Raw genomic sequence first — 14,395 nt, forward strand, 5'->3', positions numbered from 1 at the left:
AACTGGGCTATTGTTCCAAAAAGGTGCATCCTCTAACTCTCGACTAGCATATTTTATTGTCCTCTAATTCCGCTTCATTACTCTCATTATACTTCATGCAAATCTTCTTCAGACTTGGAGGAATTTGCGGCGCAGAGAAATGGAGGGAGATCAGCCAATTGTAGTGATTGATTGAGTCATAGGTGGAAACGTAGTTGTCAATTTGTCGAATAGAGTCAGTCGAGTCTGTGATTGCAGAGAGGAAACTTCCTAAGTTCAACATGAGCGCTTGAATACTCACTGGGAATTAGAGAACGATAGCCGGCAAACAACGGCAACATAGCAGCCGTTGTATCCCTACCTCTGTATGCCTTCTCTGCTGCACATGTCCATCCCAAGTCGGAAGTTAATTTGAACAAAGTATAGTGACCCCGTGTGCTTTCTTGAAGGCGATTGTAGCTGGTAGCTGATAGCACCAACTTATCTATTACTTTGCACCTTACATTTATGTTACTTATATTTTCTGCAATTATTGAATGTAAATCAGTGATCAAGTACTTGTAATAATATTGTATTATTCCCAACGGCTCATTTGATGAAACTCAACTTGCTCACAAGCGGTATACAGACTAAACTTGAGTTACATACAATTATTGATACTTATTGAACGTTCAATTTTTGGCATCCTTTCAAATTTTATTAGATTGAACACAACTTGGCAAACATATGATGTGTATCATGTGTTTGTCAAGTCCCATTCAATCTCGTAGAATTTATAAGGACAGCTAACAAATGTACGTCCAAAAATCAATGTGGGCTTCACACACCACGTACGTTCGACTAAATTTGTACTTGTCATTGATAGTAATGTGTGTGTTCATCCAATCACTGTATGCTACCACTGGTTTACAGCTGAAAGTGCCTTCAAGTAACCACACTGGTCCACCAATATATTGCTCGGAGTGGAAACCTCAACAATAGACCACGCAAATGTCGAAATTCAATAACAATAGGTGACCACTGAAGGGTCTCTAGAACTTCTACCTGTCCATCCATTGTTTTCGGCGGCTCCATCTCATTTCTTTAACCCGATAATAATTTTGAATTTATATTTTTGCAGTTTCGGCTCCGGTGTGTTGAGCCACGGATTCAATTTCAAATCTGTCTACAACCATGCAGACTCTGAAAGTAGAGAACCTGAAGCGACCACACACCATGATGAGTGGGTGACTGTTGATTACATGCTTTACACGTGAGTATATCATTTGTAAATTATACGTTTGTCAAATTATCTTTAATTAATCTTTAAATTAATACTTTTGTCACATATGATTCTACTTGTCTATACTTGACAAGGTAGGTAGGTGGATATGGTTGAATCTATAGTGAGATTCATGTTATAAGTCATTGGGAATGATAAGACGTTGTAGTTGTTTTTCCACCGCCTTCTTTTGTAGATAGCAAGGTTACCTTATTTATTCTTTCCCTATCATTTTGATGATGTCCTTATTCATCGTATGAATCAATAAAGAATAATGATAGCTGTGATTCAAGTTATTCCTGTATATCTGATACAATATTAATTGACCGAGCGAAGTGAGGTCTATGATTCAAGTCGACGGTTTGGCATTTCTCTTAATGTTTAAATGTTTATATGTTTATATGTTGCGCATTTACGGCGAAACGCGGTAATAGATTTTCATGAAATTTGACAGGTATGTTCCTTTTCAAATTGCGCGTCGACGTATATACAAGGTTTTTGGAAATTTTGCATTTCAAGGATAATATAAAAGGAAAAAGGAGCCTCCTTAATACGTCAATATTAGAGTGAAAATCAGACTATAGAATTATTCATCATAAATCAGCTGTCGAGTTGACTATAAATTGCATGCCATGACGCATGCAATGCAATATCTCAATGTAACTTGGTAAAAAATTAGCAGCTGTGTTGACTATAAATTGCATGCCTCATTGAATGCAATTTTTATGCACTATTAAATAGGATGCAAAGAACTTATAACAGCTCGTCTGGACGCCTAGATGTCTTCTGGTTTTCTCGGGCTAAATTCCGGAAACCGTTATATGATAATTAAATCTTGTGTAAGCATGATCTGATCAAATAAATAGTTAGTGTATCAGTGTGGATGTGCTTATGGTTTGGGACGTCGTTATAACTGCGCGAGGTCTACTGTTCACAGAACTACTAGTATATTGTTGATTTAGCTGTGATTCAAGTTATTCCAGTATATCTGATACAATATTAATATATTGTTGGTTCTTGTTAAATAATGATCAATTATATCTCAAATAAGCCTATATCTAATTCGTCGAGAAAAATATATGTTTCTATGATTTAGTTATGAAATTTCATAATTGAGAGAAAACATTTTGATAGTTCATTATGTTTCTTCATATCCAACAAACGATTTGGTAACGGTGCGTAATGGAAACAGAAATGGATCCATCCGCTTGGTCTAATGACAGACAATGATAGCAAAACAATGGTTATAAGGTGCTGAATTTATAACGTGATCTCACTATAGTTAACTCACTTTGTGGTTTAAGTGGAAGAGGGGGCTCTTATTGCCTCAACTTCGCCCACATCACTTTTTGTAATGCTATAAAGTGGAAATAAAAGACATTTTTCTATCTATCTATCTATAGTAACCCCATAGTTAATGCTGACCCAAACACTAGATTGCTCTTGGTAGTTACTAGTTTTGTGATGATTAGTCGATTGTTATTTTGTTGCCAGATCTTGTTCAGAACACTTCGATTGTAACTTTGAATAAAGTTTATCTGTGTTTAAAAATGAATTTTTTCTTGAACCCTGTTGGTTATTCTAGTTTATCAATTTCTATTTTGTAATACTTACTTTTGTTTGAGCAAAATAATTTTCTCTATAATTGTCTGTCATTTTCTCTCTATGGATGTCATTTTATTTTGTTTCAATATTTCATTATAATCGTTCATAACTTTGATATTTTTTAATCATCCTTATATCACTTCTCACGCCTCATTACCACAGTATACATACAGTATGGAAACTTGGCTAGTACCCTGACGCAAAAATCCGCCATTTTGTTAGGAAGCGCCGCATTGTAATAGTATTGATGGTAGGTTCGGATCACTTTAATGATCCAGAGCAATTGATTTCGTTCACTGCCACGAGCCAATCAGAAGACCAGGATTGGAACTTCCCAAGGTCATGTGACGTGTCTAGTATTTGCGTCATGTAAAAAGCATTGGTTAGATAGGCGTTTGATTACAAGTTTCCATTCTGTACCTATTCTGTGTCATTACCCTTGTACAAGTCATTGATAACTTCAGCAGGAATAAATCATAGAGTAAAGATACAGTTAAATTAAACTTGTGTCAGTTGTCTCAATAAATATAGACAAACATTAATAATATAAGTAGTCAAATAGTATTTAAAAATAGACAAATAAGATGAATGGACAAATAATAGCATTTGATCATTTATTGATTAGAAGCTATCATCGTTGAACGCTCAAAGAATGAACATTTTTAAAATCTGTTCTCCAAATAAATCCGTGATACTACATCTACATCGTTGTGTTTTCATTATTATAATTTATTGATTATAAGCTTACGACGTTGAAAGCTGAGATAGTAAACATTAAAAAAGTTATTCTCCAAATAAATGTGTGAGATTTAACTATATCTTTGTGTTTTTATTTCAAAGTGTTGTCATATTTATTTTCCAGACCTTTGAAAAATGTTTCAAGCAACCGTGATCAACTGCAGTTGGTGAGTAGAATGAGGCTACCAACGGTCACTGAGTGCGGGAAACTCGGCAGAATTCCAAATGAAGCCTGTCCTTCAGACCACATACCCTTGGTTGCTAACTTTTATCTTCGACTTAGAAAAACAGATCGGCATTATGATGACCGAAGTAATACAAGGTAAATTTGAAATAACACTTTTTATCTTCAATTTACTTATATTACTTATAGTAATTTAGTTACTGTAGTGTTTACAAGTTTGTGTTTCTTCAATGGTTCCAAATTTTCTTAACTCAATATTATTCGTTACAAATAGTGGTAATTGAGTGGGAATATTTCTAATCAATTTATTAATTCAAGCCATCTAAATTCAAAATTTATAGTTTTCATGTTTATTTTGGACTAAAATTTTATAAAAATTGTACATGTGACATTTTAACCTTATCTTGGACTTTGTCACCTATAAATTTGGAAGAAAAATAGCACAAGGACTACTGTACGGTACCTTATTATTTCATCTATCAATGTTATTACATTAGTGTCATTTGCATTGTAAATAAAAAATTTTTTATTGGGTAATCATACTTTTATCTAACTGTTTTTGGAAGTGTGTAGATAGATGGATAAATAGATAGATAGATAGATAGCCTGCCTTTATTTTAACCTGGAGGGTAAAGTTGGGGCGCAGCCGGCTCTCTCTGTAGAGAGGACCAGAGCTGTGACCCAACTGGGGAGTTCTATCTTACTAAGCGTAAAATCTGCAAACCCGTAGAAATCAATCTGAAAAACAAAACAAGTTCCAACTTCACCCTCAAGTAGAGTTTACGATAATCAAGTTTCCATGTATTCAAGAAAACTTGAAACCTAAAAACAGAAACTAGAATTAACTGTACCAATGTAAACTCTTCTTCAAGTTTTCTTGAATCTATCTTTGTCGACTGAAAACTTGAATCTTCAAGTTTTCTTGAATCAAGTAGATGATGAACATGTTTGTCTTTTGCATCCAACTTTAAGGTACAATCTAGCCTACAAATGGGAAATGAGATGAAAAAAGTAGATATCAGTCAATCTAGAATGTATAAAAAGCAACTAAATATGGAATTATGATAGAGATTGATTGATTGATTGATTATATGCCTTTATTAGGGCGGAGTTAGGACTCCTGGTCCTCTCTGCTACACAACCCTTTACAAAATAAGACAAATTTACATAAGAATACAGAAATAATAGATTGCATATTATGTAATAAGATTACATAAGATTAATATAAATAAATAAACATCTTAATGAAAATACAATTACATATAATAAAAGATAATTTTAAACTTAATTTATTAATACAATTGGAAACAATATATCAAATTTCACTAAATAAATTCTTTAAGAAACCCTATCATAAATTAAGATCTATTCAAGTTGTCATTCACTCACACATGCTCACAAAACAACCCTAAAAACAAAGATTTTACAAAGTATAATAATTATCATAAAACAATATAAGATGAAATATTTTTGTATCTGTAGTTGCATAAAAAGTAAAAAGGAGCTAAATTCATGTAGATTGATACAATGTAAATAGAACAATGAAAATAAAGCTCAACCCGACCCAAGCCTAATCTGCGCCACCAGATCCCAGCCAATTCAATACTGCCACGCCAAACAGAGCTCGATCGCCAATACTGTGAACAGTTGGAGGCAACAGATTCCAGATCCGGCAAGCTGATACATGGAATGATTTGTTATACAGAGATGTTCTATGGTTTGGAGTAACTAATATGGAGACGTAGAAACTTCAAGATTAATTAGATTATTTACTTAATAATTATGAACTTTTGAGATTATAAAAACTCAAATTCAAGTAAAGTTGACTTCAAGTTTGCAAAAATCTTACATTTCACGCAAACGCTGTTTCAAGTTTTGTTGAAGTCAAGAAAACTTGAATATTCAAGGTAACTTCACTAATGTAAACTCCGCTTCACAGAGTACAATTATTAAGGCAGCAGTAATTGATTTGAATGAGACTGATTACAAATCCACTAACTACACTGGATGATTAAAATAATAAAACTTGTGTATTGGAACCGCATAAGTGAGCTACACAGAGTCTTATTATCTAGATGGAGTTTGTAAAGAATTAAGTTGATAATTCTAGCTTTCTTGGTTATAAAAGGTAAAATTATTGTTTTGTTTCAGGAGAAAAAAGTAACTGAATGAGATCTCGACGCTTCAATAACAAAATTTTGATACGACCTCAAGAGAGTACAAGTTTATAGGTTTTTAAATTATTCAATTATACACAAAACACAAAAGTTGGAGATTGTTGTCAACTTATGTCAAAGGTTGAAATAATTATAGTGATCACATTGAAGTTTTGAGTAAATATCTCTTGGGAAATGACACCAACAATATCATTCTGTGCTGTGATAGAAGAGTGCTAAAAACGGAATAGGAATAATTTAATAAATTTTGTGTGAAGTTGCATGAATTTAGTTACTATTTTCCAATTTCTGTAGAGTGTATAATAAATAAGGTTTCTCGATCTATTCCGAGCTGCGATGTATAACACACTTTTTTGATGTATTTTACACGTCGTGTCAAACAGTCAAAATGAACGCTTGCCGTTCGAAAGTACTCCAGTCAGTAAGTAAAAAGTTAGAAAAAATGCTTATTCACTTAGAATAATTGACTGCATGTCGTGTAGAATACATCAAAAAGTGTGTAAATAAAGATTCTCATTTTACTTGATTATTTGTGTGTTGAAGTATGAATTCAGTTAGGCTTACTGTATCGGAAATCTTGTTTGAATCTCTGTAAAGTGTATAATAAATCTACTGTTCAAATTTACAACTCTACTGTCCAGTTTAAACCAGCATGGTCAAGACATTCGAGCATGGAAAAATCAGGTACCGGTACGGTTACAAGTGCTCTGGAGCATATATATGATTTTTATGTCCATAGTTACTATCAATGATTAGTGCAGTAATAATAATCCTATACTATTAAACGAGAAATTTCTGTTTATATGGTTAGATGTTTATATGTTTGTATTCCACCGGATCTCGAAAACTGCTCTAACGAAATTCAGAACATAGTAAGTTTATAATGTAAAAAAATTCAGAACATAGTAGGTTTATAATATAAAGATTCGATTGCACTAGGTCTCATCCCTGGGAAAACTCGCTGAAGGACATTAAAAGGATAATTATTATTCATCCTTGGAAAAACAACTGATAATAATTATTTCGTCGTCTGTTGATGGAAGTGAGTGAGCGAGTTTGGGACTGTGTCAAAGTTATGACTCAGCTGTTGAACTTTTGTAATCATTCAATCAGGTACTTAGTGCCGGTTGCAAAAAAGCTGGGTTATTTTCAATCCTGATTAATTCCAGTAGAACCATCTTTTTGAAATGGTCTTCTCCGATTTGGTTTCCGTGAAATTAATCAGGATTATTAAATTTAACCAGCTTTTGTGCAACCGGTCCTTTGTGAGGGAAATTTTTGCATTCCACTGGGAATTAATCTCAATTTACTGTGATTAGATAGAACATCTCTGTATGAACTATGAATGTTATTATAATTTCTTCTTTCGTAATAAATTTTTTATGCTTTTGTACTCCAGAGCGAAGCTCGGTCCCCGATGTTTATATTTACTTGTAAAAATCGTGTACCATACGTTTTACAAGTGCACTGGAACATAATGATTTTTATGTCCATAGTTAATATCAAATATCGGGGCACCGAGCTTCGCTTGTTTTTTTTATTTATTGATAAACAGAACACATTCTCTAAAATTATCGTGTTTATATTTTACAGCTGGCTATACGTCAGCTTATGAATTTCGGGGATGCGATATTTTGATTTTCCACAGAATCACTGGCTCACTTTTTACTATCCACAGACGACGAAAGTCTCAGCTGTTTCAGCTTTATCCTTTTAATGTCGTTCAGCGAATTTTCCAAGGATGAGACGTAGTGCAATCGAATTTTTATATCATAAACTACTATGTTCCAAATTTCGTGAAAATCGTTAGAGCCGTTTTCGAGATCCGTTGAACATAAATAACCAGATATAAAAATATAAACAGATATACAGAAATTGCTCGCTTAATATAATAGGATAATTACAGTGCAGTAATAATACTTGTAAATTAGATACAATAATTGTAAAGCGTACCTTGCTTGACCTTGTACAGTCATGGATATCAAAAATAATACTACAATCTACTCCTTCTCGATTGTACCGTATTCAAATGTCTTGACCGAGCTTGGTGAAACCAAGTTTTAATTTACCTACCCAAGTCAGGTTTTCAGTTTGTCAGAGTACCTTTTCCTCTGTCTTTGTATAAATATTGTGAAATTTGATGTTTTGTTTTTTAAAATCGTCAAAACAGCTGTTCTACAGATAAGATATCTCGACTATGTGTTCTTCTGAATAAACTGCTCTACCTACCTACCTCATGCACGAAAAGAAGGTAACAAAGCCCATTTATCAAGGATGGGGTGGACACAATACCTACTATTACTTCAGGCCCCACAACTAATTAATGACGTCACAACATGTAGATTGATTCTTCCTAGTTCATAGTATTTTCTACTAGCTTATCAATGTAACTTCTGTTACTGTATCGATTTTTTATTGCATGGAATACTATCGAAATTTCAGATTAAAGACATTGTATTTATTTAATAGAAATTTTATTGAAATAAAAACACTTTATTCCACAAATGCAATAATTTATCCATACTTTCAGCTTGATAGACATAGGTCTTCTCGATTCAGTGATAGAGCTATTGATAAATTCATCTAAACCAAAATACTTAATAATAGTCTGTATCAGAATCGAAGTAGAGTTGAATCAAAGATAAACCAATTAGATTTAACTCTTTTTTAAGAAAGAGGCTCCCACAAACGTGATCACAATAAATCTGTGGTACAAAGAAGCCCATCAGGAATGTTTTTCAGTTAGGCAAATCCTTTATATTATGATGTAATAGACAGTTCCAACACTTTGCATTTACTTTTTAATTTCTTAGTTGAAAAGTTCTTTCACACACTTTATTTACACTGTTCTTGCTCACTCTAATATTACACTGTTATTTCACATTTTATCTACACTGTTCTTTCACACCTTAATTAAATTTCCTACTCACACTTCATTTACTCTGTTCTTCTACACTTCATGTAACCGTTGTTTTGTAGAATAAATTGAAGTTCTTTCTCCTTATCGCTCGTATCCATTTTCGTTTCAAAGTTCATCTTTCGAAAACGAAAATACCGTACGGAAACTTTTGGAGTCTTGTTATAATTCCCGCGACAATTAAGTACACAACAGTATCCCATGATTTAAAACCCCAAATTCGTTATTACTTTTCACAAACGAATATTAGACGAATGATAAACAAACCATATTCATTGAAATGGATGTCCGTGAAAATTGAATTTGTGATTCCAATTTGGTTGATTACCATATCAGATGTGATAACAAGCATCAGCGCTCTTATTCGCTTGCTTGCCGCCAGTAGATCATAGATCTACATGTGATGACGTCATAGTTTATTGGAGATCAGTTGTGGGGCCTGAAGTAATAGTAGGTATAGGTGGACACCCTGTTAGTTTCCCAGGAAGGAGACTCATGCCAGTTTATAGAGCTGATAAATAACTATACAGGGTATGAATTTGAAAAAGTAATTTTTGAGAAAATCGTGATAGAAATTTAACAAATAAAATCCATTTTACTCAAGAAAATCACGGAACTCTTGCAATTTTCCCGGAAATTAGAATCATGTCAGTTGATAGTGCTTATAAATAGCTATCCAGAGTAGGCCTATAAATTTGAAAAAAAATCGTTAGAGCCGTTTTCGAGAAAACTGTGAAAAACATGGTTTTTCAGTCGACATCCGCCATTTTGAATTGAATTTTATTGAATTTCTTATTGTCGGATCCTCATGGTATAAGGACCTTAAGTTTAAAATTTCAAGTCAATCGGTTGATTGGGAATGGAGTTACCGTGTTCACAGACAGACAGACACACACAGACCAATACCCAAAAATCATTTTTTGGACTCAGGGGACCATGAAACGTATAGAAAACTTGAAATTAGGGTACCTTAATTTTTTTGAAAGCAATACTTTCCTTACCTATGGAAATAGGGCAAGTAGAGTAATAAGCAACTTATGAACAAAATTCATAAGCTTTATTTGAAGACATGTTTGATTTTGGTATGGCCCGGTTGCACAAATAAGCATGTTGAATTTTGAACGAGCGTCAGCGAGCTCTCATCTTTGACTCACTGAAGGACTAAGTCGTCGTCCATATGTTCTACAATAACTTTAGAAAGAATTGATCAATCAGCTTTAAATTCTGAACACGTATTCTTCGAACCTTTTATCAGGTCAAGTTCGTTGGACAACAAAATTGACTCACTCCTTCGTCTTTTTTAGGATATAACAAATAACACTGAAAGTGCATGAGAAAGAGTAATTTCTCATTTCAAATAAAATCCCCAATGAAACCTACTGTCAAATTATTCTTGTAAATAATATCAATGATTTTCATCAACTCTGTATAATTGAAAGATGCAGGTTTCAAAGATTATAATATAACATTTCTTGAGCGAGTTCTCCAACCCAGGGGGTCTCCATAGTAATTGAAAATGTCAAATGATGAGCTTCAAGGTGTAACGCTGGAGACACGAGGTCTGCTATCTCTTCATAGTGAATTAATATCGGGGGACCGAGCTTCGCTCTGGAGTGTAAAGCATAGAACATTTGTAACGAAAGAATGAATTAGTTTATATTTTTATTTATTCATTTTCTCAGTCGTACAATTATTTTTACAGTTATATGAGGAGGCACAACAGGCTTATGCCTAAAACGTCCCGTTTCAAATTTATACTACAGTCCAAATCAAAATCTAGGTTATTAAGCTACTATCACTCATAAAATAACAATTTATTCACACTTCAAAAAACAAGCACATCAATTACTAATAGATATACTATGATTCGATTTAGAATGATATACTATGTTTGCTACAATATTTTTTAATATACTATGCAATGCAAATGCAATTCAGGATGGTGGCTAAAATGACGAAAATGTTGTCAAAAACAGGGTTTTTCGCGATTTTCCAGAAAACGGCTCCAACGATTTTGATCAAATTTATAATTAAAAAATCATTCTTTGATAAGCTCTATCAACTGTCACAAGTCTCATATCTGTAAACATTTCAGGAGCTCCGCCCCATCTATGCAAAGTTTGATTTTAGATTCCCAATTATCAGGCCTCAGATACAATTATTTAAACAAAAAATTTCAAGTGAAAAAGATTGAGCATAAAAATCTCTACAATTATTAATGTTCAGTAACATTTTCACCTAAAATTGAAAATAATCTCCAAGTTCGAGAAAATAAGATTATTCAATTGCAAACTGTTGATTCATTAAATCATTAACTATGAAGAGATAGCAGACTCCGTGTGTCTGCAGCGCTATTATCCTGTCACCAGCTGGCTCAGATCTTTGAACAGTTGACTTGAGATGCTCGTGAACACTAGCGTCAGTTGATTTTTATAATGGCAAGGAAAGTTGTGTGAGTGCGCCACACCAGATTTTTCTTCTTGTGAGATCAGCTGAATGATCCCACACATGCACTCGTTCAATCACTTCCATTACGGTTTCGACAGACGACAAAATTTCCAGCTGTTTTTCCAAGGACGTATTTATCCTTTTAATGTCCTTCAGCGAGTTATCCCAGGGTTAAGGCCTAGTGCAATCGAATCTTCATATCATAAACCTACTTTGTTCCAAATTTCGTGAAAATCATTAGAGCCGTTTTCAAGATCCGGTCACATACAGATATAAAACATCTAAACAGAAATTGCTTGTTTTATAGTATATGATTTAATAGAATCAACAGTTGCCAACAGTGTTTGCAATTGAATAATCACATTTTCTCGAACTTTGAGCTTATTTTCAATTTAGGTGAAATTTACTGAACATTAATTGTAGAGATTTTCATGCTCATTCTTTTCCACTTGAAATTTTTTGTTTAAATTGTATCTGACGCTCGATAATTTGGAATCTATAATCAAACTTTGCATAGATGGGGCGGAGCTCCTGAAATTTTTACAGATATGGGACTTGTGGCAGTTGATAGAGCTTATCAATGACAATTTTATGTATAAATTTGATCAAAATCGTTGGAGCCGTTTTTGAGAAAATCGCAAAAAACCTGCTTTTGACATTATTTTCGCCATTTAAGCTGCCATCTTGCATTGCATTTGATCTTAATAGTACCGTGTTGGATCCTTATAAGGGAAGGACCTTAAGTTCCAAATTTCAAGTCATTCCGTTGATTGGGAGATGAGATATCGTGTACTCAGACACACATACAGACCAATACCCAAAAAACACTTTTTTTGGACTCAGGGGACCTTGAAACGTATAGAAATTTAGAAATTGGGGTACCTTAATTTTTTTCGGAAAGCAATACTTTCTTTACCTATGGTAATAGGGCAAGGAAAGTAAAAAGCGCTGATCTTTTTTTACCCTAGAAGCATTCTTATGTCATATTAGCTATTACAGTCCGAGCAAACCTTAGTTTGCAACACGGGGCTTTATAGCCAAGAATATTATCTCAATATAACAAAAGGAGCACACTGTTGCAGTTTTCATGCTGATTCTACCAAAAAGACCTACGCTCTCTCTTTTTGGCTCTTTCTGTCACACAATTAACTCTCTGGATTTGGCAAAATCTGGCGACACTATATGAGTTCATAGGATTCTTTGCAGAGAAATAATAGATTTATTTCAACACAAAATATTCAAATTTAATATAAATAGTATTACATTATTATTGCATAATACACAAGTGACAAGTTATTTATCATGATGAGAATAAGAAGATATAAGAAAATAGAATAGAATATTTTCTAATAGCCTATTCATCAGGGCTATTTGATTTGTTAGTTGAAAAATAATTCCTTTAACCCTTTCTAGGCCAATTTTATAAATTTTTGAAAAAAATCCATTACTCCTAAAATAGTTCATTATTAACCCATACAACTTCAAAAATATGTTTCATTTATTTTCTTCACTGGAAAATGGGGGAAAACTTCATGATTCCAGATGGAATCAGTGGTCTTCCAGCTTCATTCATCATACATGTACTGAATGGGAGTGTAATATTGTATTGAAATATTGGAATGGAATGTTCATATTCTCACTCCATTTTGAACCAAATTTCAAATTAACGTGCTTTTAAATTCTCTATAAGAATCCATTGAATATTATATAATAATTACCTATATTTACAATAAATGTTCACAAGACAATTTGGATACACACACTAGTGTTATAACTTGAGGGCCAATCCAGAACAAATCACAAAAAATTTTTTTAGAATTTCTTATATTTTTGTAGAATATTTATAATTATTATAAATCTATTAACATATCAATTAGATATTTAGATATTCATCTGGATCCAATGCTGCCTTGTCTGCATGAATGATAACCATTGCTTATGTAAATATCATCAAGTAAAAAACATTCAATAGCGGTGTTGTTTTTAGCAACTAGTGAAACAAGAGTATATTAAATTTTATCATGATATCAGTAATTATTCACTAGTAAGAAGAAAATAACTGCCTTTAGGCCTACTGTAATGAATGGTGTTTCTTACATTCTGGAATTCAGAATGATATTGATATCAGTCAAATATCATTTCAAATTGCCCAATTCCATCATCCAATATCATAAATCGTTCATAAGTGGAACGCTGTTATCACTAACCTTTATGTTATGCAGTGATTAACGAATCTTTATGTAAATTATGATAATAATTTATTTTCATGTGATAATTTATTGAAATAACTCAATTTATTCAAAGTGCGGTGATATTAAGTGCAAAATTTGACTATAATTTGGTATTTTAATCAATCTAAATTCAAAATTTCTAGCTAATATATATTCTTGGACAGAACTTTGAACTTTAAATTTCCTCAGTAAGAACATATTAACCTATTTTTTCGGACACTTCATTATTTATCAAAATTTGGGAACAGAATAGTTTTGGGCTATGCCTGTTGTTCTATCCCGATCATATTCATATGATTTGTAATTATATCAACGAATAAATAAATAAATAATCATTACACATGAGACATAAGTTATTCTTGATTACTTATCAACTTTGGACATGATAAGTAGACACAATATAGCAATACTGAATTTCAAAGTTTATTATGAACTAGCCTAGGTTGATAAAAAAATAGATTGTAAGATAATTTGTGCTGTAGCCTGTTGAATCCTTCAAATACGAAAATAGTTTGAATAAGAGAATAGTTTTGATACATTTTTTTCAAGAGTAGGCCCTGGTTGCCTCACTACTGAAAAACCAGTAGCTACGATTAGGCCAGTGACTCCAGTTGGAATCATGTGATAATTTATTCAAAACCTCTCCGAATTAGAGTAGAATATTCAAACTAGCCTCATGGAGTTTCTCGTAAAGATGTTCCGAAGTGTCTGGAATTTTCCTGATAAATAATATTTAATTGGAATCGATAAATATTTTTGATAAAACTGCTAAGTTGATTCAGCTGCTTCAAGTCATGAACATAACCTACAAACATCACATTGCCTACGCATTTCAGTTCAGAAGCTCTGTAGCGG

The 14,395-nt window shown here is 32.9% G+C and overlaps 1 protein-coding gene across 2 annotated transcripts in view; it reads left to right on the forward strand.

Moving 5' to 3' along the window:
• LOC111053075 (protein angel homolog 2) overlaps positions 1 to 6,572 on the forward strand; it is a 29,711-nt gene extending 23,139 nt beyond the window's left edge. For both annotated transcript variants that reach the window (XM_039419575.1, XM_039419576.1), the window contains 3 exons: positions 1,100 to 1,231; positions 3,708 to 3,905; positions 5,919 to 6,572. In XM_039419575.1, the coding sequence (XP_039275509.1) occupies positions 1,100 to 1,231; positions 3,708 to 3,905; positions 5,919 to 5,931 (343 nt within the window). In that variant the 3' untranslated portion in view covers positions 5,932 to 6,572. The remainder of the gene's footprint in view (positions 1 to 1,099; positions 1,232 to 3,707; positions 3,906 to 5,918) is intronic.
• The last annotated feature ends 7,823 nt before the right edge of the window (positions 6,573 to 14,395 follow it).

This window comes from Nilaparvata lugens, chromosome 1 (genome assembly GCF_014356525.2).
Source record: "Nilaparvata lugens isolate BPH chromosome 1, ASM1435652v1, whole genome shotgun sequence".
Lineage (NCBI taxonomy): Eukaryota > Metazoa > Arthropoda > Insecta > Hemiptera > Delphacidae > Nilaparvata > Nilaparvata lugens.